Source organism: Antrostomus carolinensis, unplaced genomic scaffold (assembly GCF_000700745.2).
Source record: "Antrostomus carolinensis isolate BGI_N321 unplaced genomic scaffold, ASM70074v2 scaffold33627, whole genome shotgun sequence".
Classification (NCBI taxonomy): domain Eukaryota; kingdom Metazoa; phylum Chordata; class Aves; order Caprimulgiformes; family Caprimulgidae; genus Antrostomus; species Antrostomus carolinensis.
This window is the reverse complement of record NW_010328675.1, coordinates 20,646-32,457: the sequence shown is the minus strand read 5'-3', so window position 1 is coordinate 32,457 and position 11,812 is coordinate 20,646. Positions and strand designations below refer to the sequence as shown.

Sequence of the window (11,812 nt, the reverse complement as noted above, 5' to 3'; positions counted from 1 at the left end):
TAAGCATATTTATTTTTTCCTTCCCTGGTTCTCCTCCACTCCTTTCTTGTGATCAGAAGTAGCCGTATAAACTAGAAGCTGGTCTTGAAAAGGTTTTGAACTGAGTGTGCCCTACAGATGAATAAACACATTACCTTCCGAACCCTGGGATCTCTCTTCCAAAGGAAACAGGAAAAGGGGGAGCTCAGAGTCCCTAGCAAAATACCAGCGTGCAGAAAAAAAGGCCTGTTTCAATTTTTTTAACTTTCCCATAAGAAGATATTTTTATTATTATTTTATTTTAAGTTTTTTTCTTCAGGGGGAGGAGAGAGGAAGGGTGTGAGGAGGGGGGGGGGGGGGGGGGGGGGGGGGGAGGGGGTGCTGCCCAAAAAAGAAAGGGGGGGGAAGGTGGGTGCTGGGAGAGGGGAGGAAAAATACAGTGAATGCTCCTGTAACCTTTGCTCTGTTGATACTAGACAAGACTGCACTGTTAATGAGTGATTGTTAACAGATGGCTGTTGAGCAACTTAGTCAGAAGCAGAAGATGTTATTTGGTTGTAGTGCTGGGAGGGTTAGGGTGCAGAGGTGAGGTAAGGGGATATTTAGTCTTTTCATGAGGACTGAACTGTCCGAGATTTATGATTTTCCTTGAGGCTTTTGGAAGTGGAGTCTTGGGGGAAGGATTGTTTTCGATGTGCTGATAGTAGAAAGGCCATTTGGTGCTGAAGGCTCTAACAGTTATTTTTTCAGTTGAGGGGTGTCCCTGTAGCCCTTGGCCTTTGAGAACTGAAAGATGGAAATGTATGTCTTTAATCTGCCAAACCTCATGTCCCAAACTGAGAAGGAGTAGGCTCTTCCCACTGCTTGGAGCTGTCTGAGGACTGGTTGAGAAAGCTTTAGATGTGGATCCGCACTGTGTCTATGAGAGAAATCATTACTGTACATTCCCTGTGGTGCACCAATTTGTTTGTAAGTCTGTGTGTGAGGGGCCAGGAATCTTTCTGAATGTGTGTGTCCATCCATGCACGTTTCTTGCTCTTTCCTGGTGTGGTATATACCTTGTTCATCAAACCCAGCATACCAATGTATGCCATTTCCTTACTGGTTTTTATTTACTATGAATTTGAAGGTAGCCTGAACATATCCCATTCACTTTCTGTAGCATTGCAGATTATCTATCAAGATAATTGCACCTGCTCAGTGTTTCTCAAACTGTGCAGTACTTAGATTTTATACTTATTTCTCTGCTGGACCTTATTAGAGATAAGGGTCAGGGTATGAGGTATGAATGAGATCAACAAGGATTGCTTCTCAAGATTGTTCTTATTTTCAACCAATGATGCATGGCTGGAGTGAAGGTAAGAACCAAACACACGGCACATTTTGCTGATAGGAATTTACAGAAGAGTTTCGGTCTTTGGTCAGTAAAGGGGAATCCCACTTGCACACACCGCTGACAAATCTTGAGCTTTAGTAGCAAGTCTTAACATGACCTTCCACAATCACGTACGAGATGATTTAATGTCTTTCTTGTACACTAGCTTTCTGACATACATAGGTGAGTGTGTGTATATACATATAGAGAGATATATTTATACAATTTAAAGACTAATTTCTCCATTCTGTCATCATTATTTATTCATATTTCTTTTTTGGGGGCACATAGGACTATATGACAAATGTTCTTACACCTCCCGTGACCGAGGATGGGTCCTGGGGATTAACACCGTCAGTGACCAGGGGAATAGAGACCCCCGCTATTTCTTCTCTCTGAAGACGGATCGTGCTCGCAAAGTAACCACCATTGCAGCACATCGCAGCTACCTCCCCAACCAGTGGGTGCATCTGGCTGCCACGTATGATGGGCACTTGATGAAACTCTATGTGAATGGTGCCCAGGTGGCCACAAGTGGAGAGCAAGTGGGCAGCATCTTCAGTCTTCTGACCTTGAAGTGCAAGGTGCTCATGGTTGGTGGAAATGCCCTGAACCAGAACTATCGGGGTTATGTGGAGCACTTCAGCCTCTGGAGGACAGCCCGGTCTCAGAAGGAGATCTTGTTGGACATGGGCCAGGCAATTCACAGACAAGACACGCCTCTACCTCAGCTAGTTCTTCAAGACAGTTTACTGAATGTGAAAAACACCTGGTCTCCCATGAAGGATGGCAGCAGTCCTCAGAGCAAGTTCAGCTATCATCATGGCTATTTGCTGGATACCAGCCTAGACCCTCCTCTCTGTGGACAGACAGTCTGTGACAACACGGATGTAATCGCCAGCTACAACAAGCTCCCCAGCTTCCGCCGCAACAAAATTGTTCGCTACCGTGTGGTAAATCTCTACGATGACAAGCACCAGAACCCCACCGTCAGCCGGCAGCAAATTGAGTTCCAGCATCAGCATTTAAACGAGGCTTTCAGCCGCTACAACATCACCTGGGAGCTGGAGGTGCTGGAGGTGAAGAACTCTTCTCTTCGCCACCGACTCATTCTGGCCAACTGTGATATCAGCAAGATCGGGGACGAGAACTGTGATCCTGAGTGCAACCACACCTTGACTGGGTACGATGGTGGAGACTGCCGACACGTACGCCACACGCTCTTCAACAAGAAGAAGCAGAATGGTGTGTGTGACATGGATTGTAATTATGAGAGATACAACTTTGATGGTGGGGAATGCTGTAACCCAGAGATAACAGAAGTCACCAAGACGTGCTTTGACCCATATTCTCCTTACAGGTAGGCAATTTCTTAAACAAACAAGCTTGTTATGATCATATCAATGAATATTTTTTGACTTATTGATCAGCCTGATGGCTGGTGAACTTGTGTTATTGGCATTATAGACTTTGGGGTTTTTAATTAATTTATTCTTAGCATTTAACTCCAAATACAATCTCAGTAATGGTCTCATCAGCATCTTAACATTGAATGGGTATTTGCCACACAGGCTGAAGAAAGCTAGTGCTACAGACTGAAGCAGCTGACTTTGAGAGACACATTAGTTGTTGGTTATGAGGAGTATATTGTAGCACTGCACAGTTTATTTTAACCAGAGGCTCTTAGGAGTGGGGATTAGATGTCATAGAAAGCTCACATGTATTAGGAGAGGGAAGAGCCCCTCAGGCATGGAACAGAACATAGTCTTAGGTAGACCTTAATTCTGTAAGACGTCTTTGAAGGTAGGTAGGTTATTCTATATTCTTAATGCTATGAGAAGAGCTTTCTGTAAGCGCTGCTGTAGAGGGGCAGCTGACTCTGTGGGTTATGAGGAGGGAGGTGGATACCAGGTTCCTGGCAGTGCAGTTACACACATTGGGAAGGTAATTGCAATCTTCTGCACCTCTTCTTATATATATGAAAATGAGGGTAATGCCACTTCACGGCAAACGGCAGGGCAACTTTCTGTGGGTGGATGTGAGTTTATAAAATCCTGAGATCCTTGGCTAAAGGCTTCCTTGTGTTGTAGTTTGAAAAGGGACATCCCTGAGTAACTTGCATCAGTTGAGTGTGGCTACTTAAAATTACTCCAACTTGCTTTTGGTCATCTCCAGATAAGAGTTAGTATGTTCAAGTAAAAAAGTGTTCCCTGTGAATGAGTTAGAAACATAAACACACAGAAGGGAAAGGTTAAAGCTGAAATTTTGTTGTCTGTATCCCATGTTACAGTTTTTTAGGGCAATTCATGGAGTCATGGGGGAAAACCTCTAGATGGTCAGAACACCCTGTGATGTCAAACTAAAGTTCAGCTTAGAGAAGGAAAGTATGAGCTGTCCTGGAGTCCCTTCTATTATTGAAATTCAGGCTATATTTGTAACATCCTTAGTAGAGAGAAGTTTTTTAAATGACATTATCAGCTCTACTGGAGCTTTAAATACACATAATTAAGCTGCAAAGAAATGTTTCCTTTCCAGGTTTTTTTTTGTTTGGTTGTTTTTTTTTAACTCTAGTGAGGTTGTTTTTTTAAAAAATCTTTATAGCTCAGCTTGACTTCAGTCAGGTACCAGCAAACAAAACTCAAATGAGGAAATACTTTAAATACTAATGATTGAAAATATCTAAAAGGAAAAAAAATCCTATCTTTTAATACTGTTCAACTGGAGAGGAACACAACTAAGCAAATATCATCAAAGACATAATGCAAATTGGGTTGTTTTAACACCATAGTTCTGAGAACTCAAGGTGTTAGTTATAACAGCTATGACAATTTTTAGAAAAATACATTATTTTTAATCTGATAGTACCCTTTTATCACTTTTTTTCTGTGACTAGCATAATACCCATACAAAACAAAACAAGAAAATCCTTGTAAATTTTAGTTGACAGATTTAAGACTGTGCTTTTATGCTATTCTGACAGAGAGAGATGTTTCCATTTCAAATGAAATCTTTTTGCTGCAGATTGCACTTACACAGCCCAAGCAAGGAATTTATTTCCCAAATTGAAATTACCTTAACACGACGTAGTTGCTTTCCATACGCAGTTGTATGTTCCCTTTGGAGACAACCACCTTGCTGAACTTGTCTGGAGGGTTTGCATTTCATGGCATGGAGCTCACACACCTTCTCCATGTTCATTTTGGCTTGAGAAGCACCTTCTCTTGACTGACACACATAAGTCAGTGAGGGAGGCCTGAAGGTCCTCTTCCACAGTGTAGAGCCTGAAAAAATCTATAGATCCTCCAAAATTATATATTTTTTTTTTACAATAATTAGGTTTAGTTTAATTTTCTTTGTGTCGACATTGTAATGCAGCATTGATCATTGGCAGTGAAACCAAGAAGGGCAGTAGAAGATATTCCATCTCTCTGGAGCCTGGATTTGGTGGCTGATGTGCTTAGGCTGAGCTCATACCCACCACTGTGATGGGTGTTTGCACTTAGAATGGCAAAATACAGCAGTTAGGCCTGTGGACTTGATCTTTGTGAGGCTGAACAGTGCTTTGAGTATTTAGTACTGAACACAGGTTTAGGGCAGTGGCTTTGGCAGCAAAGCCTTCATTGACTAAAAGGGCAAAGATTCAAACCCTGTGTTTGGCTTTGGTATTGCCCTCAGCATCATCCCCTGAGAGAGATTTCCATGCCAATTAGTGACTCAGTCAAAATCTGTGACTCAGTTGGCACCATCTGGGCCCATTTTGCATCACCAGCCCCTCTTGTCATCACTTTCATTGGCAAAGAGTCCTCAGTCCCCTCTAGTGAAGGCCTTGTACCACATCAATGAAGACATCTCCACAGCCACTATGAGTTGACATCTATTTCCAGGTACTTCCTCTGCCAAAGTTCGGTCTACCAATAGCAGAAGAAAGGGAAAAGAGCCCTCAGTCTGGTGAGGCATCAGATAAAAAGGGGGAAAAGCATGAAATGGTACCAGTAAAAAGTTTCCTGAGCTTTGTGCTGTAAGACTCTTCACAGCCTTCCTTGGGTACTAGGGAGGCCCTCGGATATTACTGGGTCTTTTTCCCCCTACATCCTTAGTGTCAACAGTTGTAGCCAGCTGTTCATCATGCCAGAGTTTATTCCTGAAATACTTTTATCCTTTGGAGCCAACCAAAAATCATTAATGATTGATTAATGATGTTATAAACATGAACCCTCTTCAGTGTCTCTTCATACGCAAATGAAGAGTCACTTTCCAGTCACTTTCTTTCTTCTGACTCTCTCAGTCCCAGTCCATGAAGTCTCCCTCCTGGGACAAAGTCGCTATGAGTCTTGTTACAAAAAACTCCGTGGATACTTCTTGACTAAGTGCAACCATAGATGTGATATCCCCAGAACAATTTCAAGACACCTACAAGCTGCATTATGTTTCTTGTGCTTCTTTTGGTACCTGGGACAAAAGTGCTCAGGTACTTTGATAGTGTCGTTCAGTCACTGTTGTAGTGCAACTATGGTGACTTTAAAGCTCATCCCAGCAGCAAAGCTGGTTTGCTTTTTTTGTTTTGTTGGGGTTTTTGTTTGTTTGGTTTCTCTTTTGTTTTCAACCTCTCTTCCTGGCAGCTCTCCAAAAATATTTTCCTCTACAAAGCTGAGATTCTGTGCCATAATCAGGTAGTGGGGATGTTTGTGCATAGAGTTGAAGTACAGTGGCTTACCTGTAAAGAAGTTTACCAGAGGAACAATGCTGATGGATGAGGACTCTGGTCCCAGAGCTGCTCAGCAGAAAAGCTGTAAACTTTGTGGTACCAGCTAGATCCTCTTTCCTCTTTTTTAATAGTCTACGGGGAAAAAACAAAAAGACTGGTTATCATTAGCCACACAACAGGCTTTATCCAAGAATATCTGCCTCACTTCTTTTTATTAATTTCAAGAGAGTGGGACAAAATGTATTTAATCCCAGCCCGTGATTTGCAAATAATGTTCAGCTTTTCTTTATTTTTGCAGTTCTGGGAAATTAGAACATGCTAAGTTCATACAGTCTGGCCCAATACAAAAGGAAGGAAGGATAAACACACTTACCAGAAAGACACATTCCTTGTGTTGTTTGGGATATTGCTGGTTACAAAATAGGGAAGACTTTTTGCTCATGACACCTACCATGGCTCCTTTTCAAAACACTTGAAACAAACAGCGAGGGAATCATGCTCTGTAAGTGCCATTTGATGTGGCAAATTCTTGCACCATCCTCTGGTTAACTGAGCCATTCCTTTTATGTAATATTGGGTTTGCACATCAGGCTTCACCACAGGATCGCATGGACAGATAAGAAAGCATTCCCCTTGATGCCTTCTTAGGAAAATGCTGATCAAGTTCCTGAAACAGTAGAAGCTACTGGAGTCTCTTCAAACTCTGTTGATTCGTACAGTCTACTGAATACTTGCTGGAAATCCCCTCAGAATAACTCACCCTGGGGACAGGCTTTCTCAACATCCACATGTGTACCCTAAGGGCTCCCACAAGCCTTCTGCTCTTCCCAAACAAGGGGCAGGGGTGAAGCTGTACGTGCTCCAGAGTCTGTTTGCAGCACCTGCCTGCAGACTGAGGGTGACACCAAACCAAAGAGCTGGAGATCAGTGTCCTGCTGATCCCAATCTTTTCTGTGGCTTTTTCCCCAAGACTTATATTGTACAGTTCAGCAAAGCTTAGCATTGTGTCCCATCAGCTTGATCAAGATTAAGGGCATTGGCACATTCCAGTCATAAGTAAATTAAACTTTGAATACACATTTGAACAATTTGTAGAAATTTCCATAGTAGTTTTGAGCAGCACTGGGTATGGCAGAGCCTTTATGAAGAGCACACTGTGCTGTGCCATGTGGATGGCAGCAGTAGCATTAAAAGTGGGAGGTGGCTGATCTGCAGCCTTGGTCAGCCTCATACAGGTAACTGGACTTTGTAGATCCTCCATGAAGTTTCTGATCAGAGCAGTCTCTTAACACTTTTTCCTTCTCTTCCACTGGAAATCGTTTCACGGGGCTTCTTTGCAAAATATGGTCAAATTACTCTGGAGGAGTACTCCATACTTAATGCCCTTTTCTAGGAGCTAGAAGAGGTGTAAGAAATACTCCTTGATTCCCAATAAAGGATTAATTTCCACCTGATCCTGAACACTAAAAAGAACAGAAGAAATTTATCAGTGCTCTTCAATTCAGGAAGCCTGAGGACTTAATCCCTTGCCTTGAAGAGACCATTGTCCAGCTGTTGACATCAGGGATTCCTGCATTCACACAGGTATCAGACAGACATATAGCAAATACCTGAATTTTTGTCTAGAGATTTGGCATTAAATTGCAGTTCTTTGATTACGAGCTCCAGGACTGTTTAGAAGGTGGAGAGATAACACTGTGAAGGACAGAGCTGCTGTATCTTGGTAGTTGTCACCCAAAAGCCAAGTCCCAACAGGAAATCCTCTGTTCTCTGTGTTTATTCTGTCCTCTGTTCCAGATGTCAGGGGTGTTAATCAGCTGGGAGGAGTTGCATCTGTTCCCATGCTAGCAACTGACATTTATAAGTCTAGTATTGAATTCTGGTATAGACAGGACTTCAGTACTAAAGAAACAATTTCTACGTATACATTTGCACACCCTAGAAACAGTAGGAGCTTGCTCGATTTAGTTTGACCCACAGTCATCTTTTCCAACATTTTTTTTTTTTTTTCAAGGAACATTTTATCCTCAAGACTCATAGGACTCATGATTTCTTTCATGGACGTTATCCATTATGTAAAAAGATCAGTGTCTGGTCAGACTGCAGGATGCTTGGAACGAAGACAGACTATAAAATCTATGGAGTAAACTATCAGAGATCATTAAGAATCCTTGTGGGAGACAATAGATTAAAGTATTATTAGACTCTCCAGTTCTAATGCAGACCCATTTGGCTCTGGGTCTGGAACCCCACATAGAAGATTTGCAAGTGCAGAGTCTGCAGATTTGGCAGGGACTGAATGTGCCCCTTGCTGCTCTGCAGAACCATGTCCTCCAGGCCTGCAGGCACAGATGCTCTCCAGCCAGCTCTTACCAACCTCTGTTTAAGCAAACAAGGTGGAGCTCATCCACTCCCATGTTCTGAAAACGAGCAGTGTATATAAGCTGTTTTATTCTCTTTGCTGATCCATTCAAATGATACTGTGTCTTACACACAGACCCATGGTTTGATCGTGTCCAACATGCCTCTTTCAAGTGCTTTGGGAGTTTGCATTAATCACCCTGATTTTCTCCCATACCCAATTGTGTACAGTCTCTCTGCAGTGGTGGGGGTGAGGGGGCCCCTCAAGTTTTTAATTAGCGGCAGCTGAAACCATCTGTAAATTCAGGAGGTTGCACCTTTCAGACAAAGATGCAAAGCACAGGCAATTTCTGTGGCAAGCTTAACCAGGTGCAATAGTGACATTTGCAATTCCCATTCTATCTTTCAGACTCCTTTTTCTGATAGGAATTTAAGTCCAATTCTTGTAAGCAATAGGTGACCTTGGAGAAATGCAGAGCAGCCACCTCCACCAGGCTCCATTTACAGCATCCATGAACACGATGCATTTGACTTTGTCTCTCACGTGGATTGCTGGACTTGGGCAAACACTACTTCAGTTGTTTTGTTGTGGGTTTTTTTTTCCCCTTAACGATCCCTTGACTGTTGCTGCCAGTGGAAATGTACAGAAATCTTTTGGAAGAGATGATGCTGAGCTGTGCTATGTCCTGGGGGAGTTTCCTCTGTGCAGCCACGCTTCAAACCCTCGGCGTTACTGGTGCCTTCACATAGTGGGTTCGCAGGGTTCAGGAGTAGGGGTGAGAAGGATAAGGTGAATTTTCTTTATATAGTCTCAACTGAAAATGTCAATGTGAGCAGAGGCATGAACGCTGGCCTAGCAGCTCTGCCTTTGCCCAGTATCTGTGAACGTAATGCCAGGGGAGAAAGCCCACCCAAAAGTGTGATTACACAGAAAATAGCTGTTTCTATAAGTAATCTGTATTTTGGGGTAGAAAAATACCTTTATGCTACAGAGGACTTGCCTGCAGCATCAGCAGATGTGATGGAAAGACTGGGAAAAGCCTGGAAGTTCTGTGCAGAAGAAAGAGATAATAGTGTGCCAGTGCTGTGATTGTGATGATGGTCTTGACGCCACTGGGAGAGCTGAAGCTTAGAAGTAAGGCAGGTTTCAGCAGTAGGAGGGTGTCTCTCCTCTGCCCAGTTTGGGGCTAGGGGACACCTAAGAAGTGAATGTCTTGGTTTACCTTCTCTTAACTGCAGTGAGAAGAATTAATTGTTCCTCAAACACCCCAGAATTAGGACAATGTGGAGCTGTCCTATCACTTCTGCACCCGTCCTGAGGTGCACTAAGATATGCTTGTGCAGAGTGACTGGCGAGGCCAATTTCAAAGTACGTGTGATGTCTTCTCCATTAGCTATATGTCAAGACATCCATTGAAATAATCATATAATCCTAAGAATTTTTCTGTGTACGTATTTGAGAAGGATAGAGAACGTGGGTGATCAGAGGGGTCTACAGCAAGTTATTGGTAATCATTTCCTTAGAGCTATCAGGAAATGCAGTGATGCAGAGCCTCACAACAGATCTTTTAGGATTACTGAGACACTCTGGAACCGCTTCAGTATCTGTGACACGTGTTCATAAAAACTACATTGTAAAAAGACGTGATGCTGATCGCTATAGTCATTTTTCACCTGTTAGGACCGGATTCATTGAGAAGTAGGATGGGTATATCCCCACTCCACAACCTGGTGGAGTGTTTAGACCAGGAATACAAATCACTACTGTCAAAAGCAATTCTGTGTTTGCTTGATTGCAACCCTGGCTGAAGCCAAGTTACAGGACCCACATACAGTGGAGGAAGATTGGGAGCATTTGCTCTGCTGGGGTCAATGAAATCCTGTCCTTCAATTTTGTTCTGAGTAGATTAGCAATTTTGGAGTTTCTCAGGGTAACTCAACTGAAACTACCTAGTTTGCACATAATTTCAGCACTCCAAATTAACATAAATTTGCAAGAAATTGTTTTCAGGTTCATTAATAATGGATGGATGGCTACACCATTGGAGTGCTTGTTCTCAGCTTCCAAAAGGATAAGGGTGAGTTGCACTGAGGAAACTTCTTGAAGACTTAAATGTTTGGGGTATGAAACTCTAATAAAACTCTAAAAAGCCAGGAAATTTGGAGTGAAGGCTGAAACTCCATACCTAGTGCACCCTACTGGGTCTTTGTATTTCAGAACACGTTATGTTTGTTCACTGAAATATCTCCAGTATGGAGCTCTTTAGGGTGGAGTTTCACCTTTAACTCTAAATTTCCTGGCATGTGTGAGTTTGAAGTACTCTCTTAACTTTTCCCCAGTGCTGTTTTTCATTTTTAATTTCCTTTTTCTTTTAAAGGAGGGACCCTGCTAGAGGGACCTCTGCTAAAAAGGGACCCCACTGAAACCAAGATTAGAGTTTTTTAGCCTAATTTGGTCTTTCTGAAATTCTTCAGGAGAAGAATTTTTTTTCTACAGTTGTTTTAATGACTCTTGTAGCCAATCCACCCCGGTGAAAAAGATGGATAAAATCTGCACCCTGCAGACCAATTATTTTGGAAGGTACCCAGATATTTGAGTAGTTTATAACAAACCTTGGAAACATAGAACATCTCATGTAAATTGTAGTTAAAGATCTGGTCATGGCCATTAGTATGTGTGAGCTGTTTGTTGTGAAATGTATTATTTCCGTTAATTCGGTAATTGCAGAAACAGCTCCAGTTTGTTGTTGACACTTGTTGGGTTACATCAGTGATGGTAAAACAGTGGAAATAGCAGTGGTTTGGAATGACAGCAGTGGCAATTACCTGCAATGCTTTTAAAAATAATTTTGGCCCTAGACGTTGAAAAGATGTGTCATCACTGATTTGTGTGAGGGCAGCTTCAGCAGGGTTGAATTACAAGGCTTTGGAGAATAAATTCTTTTCTGCTGCCTCAAAATGCATCTTTTGAGCTATGTTGCCAGTAGATAACATGGAAAAAATTTTCTTCTCATGCTAGAACCTTGTTGTGTATATAAGTTGAGGACTTCAGTGAGAAGCTGTGGTAGTTGGTTTCCCCAGCACAAGACTGTTGGTTTTTTTTCAAATCATTCCCATCAGCTTTGAAAGGAGAATTTCTTTTAGTGAAATGTCCCTAGGGAAAGTTGAAAAGTGCTGAAGTTATGTGGCATTGGCTTTGTGAGTGCCTGCAGCCTCAGACCAGGTGTGCTGGAAGTGCGGAGAGCCTAAGCCTGGTTTCCAAAGGACTTGAGGCTTCCGTACCGTTTCCCTGCCAACCCTTGTGATGTCTGTGGCATTGTATGCTTTGCGTGGAAGTCCCTGAAACTCAGCAGTTCTTGAGGATTTTCAAGAGCTTTAGTTCATGCCAATGA

The 11,812-nt window shown here is 42.4% G+C and overlaps 1 protein-coding gene across 1 annotated transcript in view; it reads left to right on the top strand.

Moving 5' to 3' along the window:
• LOC104528350 (pappalysin-1-like) overlaps window positions 1-11,157 on the top strand; it is a 35,630-nt gene extending 24,473 nt beyond the window's left edge. Inside the window, exons 2-3 of the mRNA XM_010172327.2 lie at window positions 1,646-2,714; window positions 10,799-11,157. Of these exons, the coding sequence (XP_010170629.1) occupies window positions 1,646-2,714; window positions 10,799-10,844 (1,115 nt within the window). The 3' untranslated portion in view covers window positions 10,845-11,157. The remainder of the gene's footprint in view (window positions 1-1,645; window positions 2,715-10,798) is intronic.
• The last annotated feature ends 655 nt before the right edge of the window (window positions 11,158-11,812 follow it).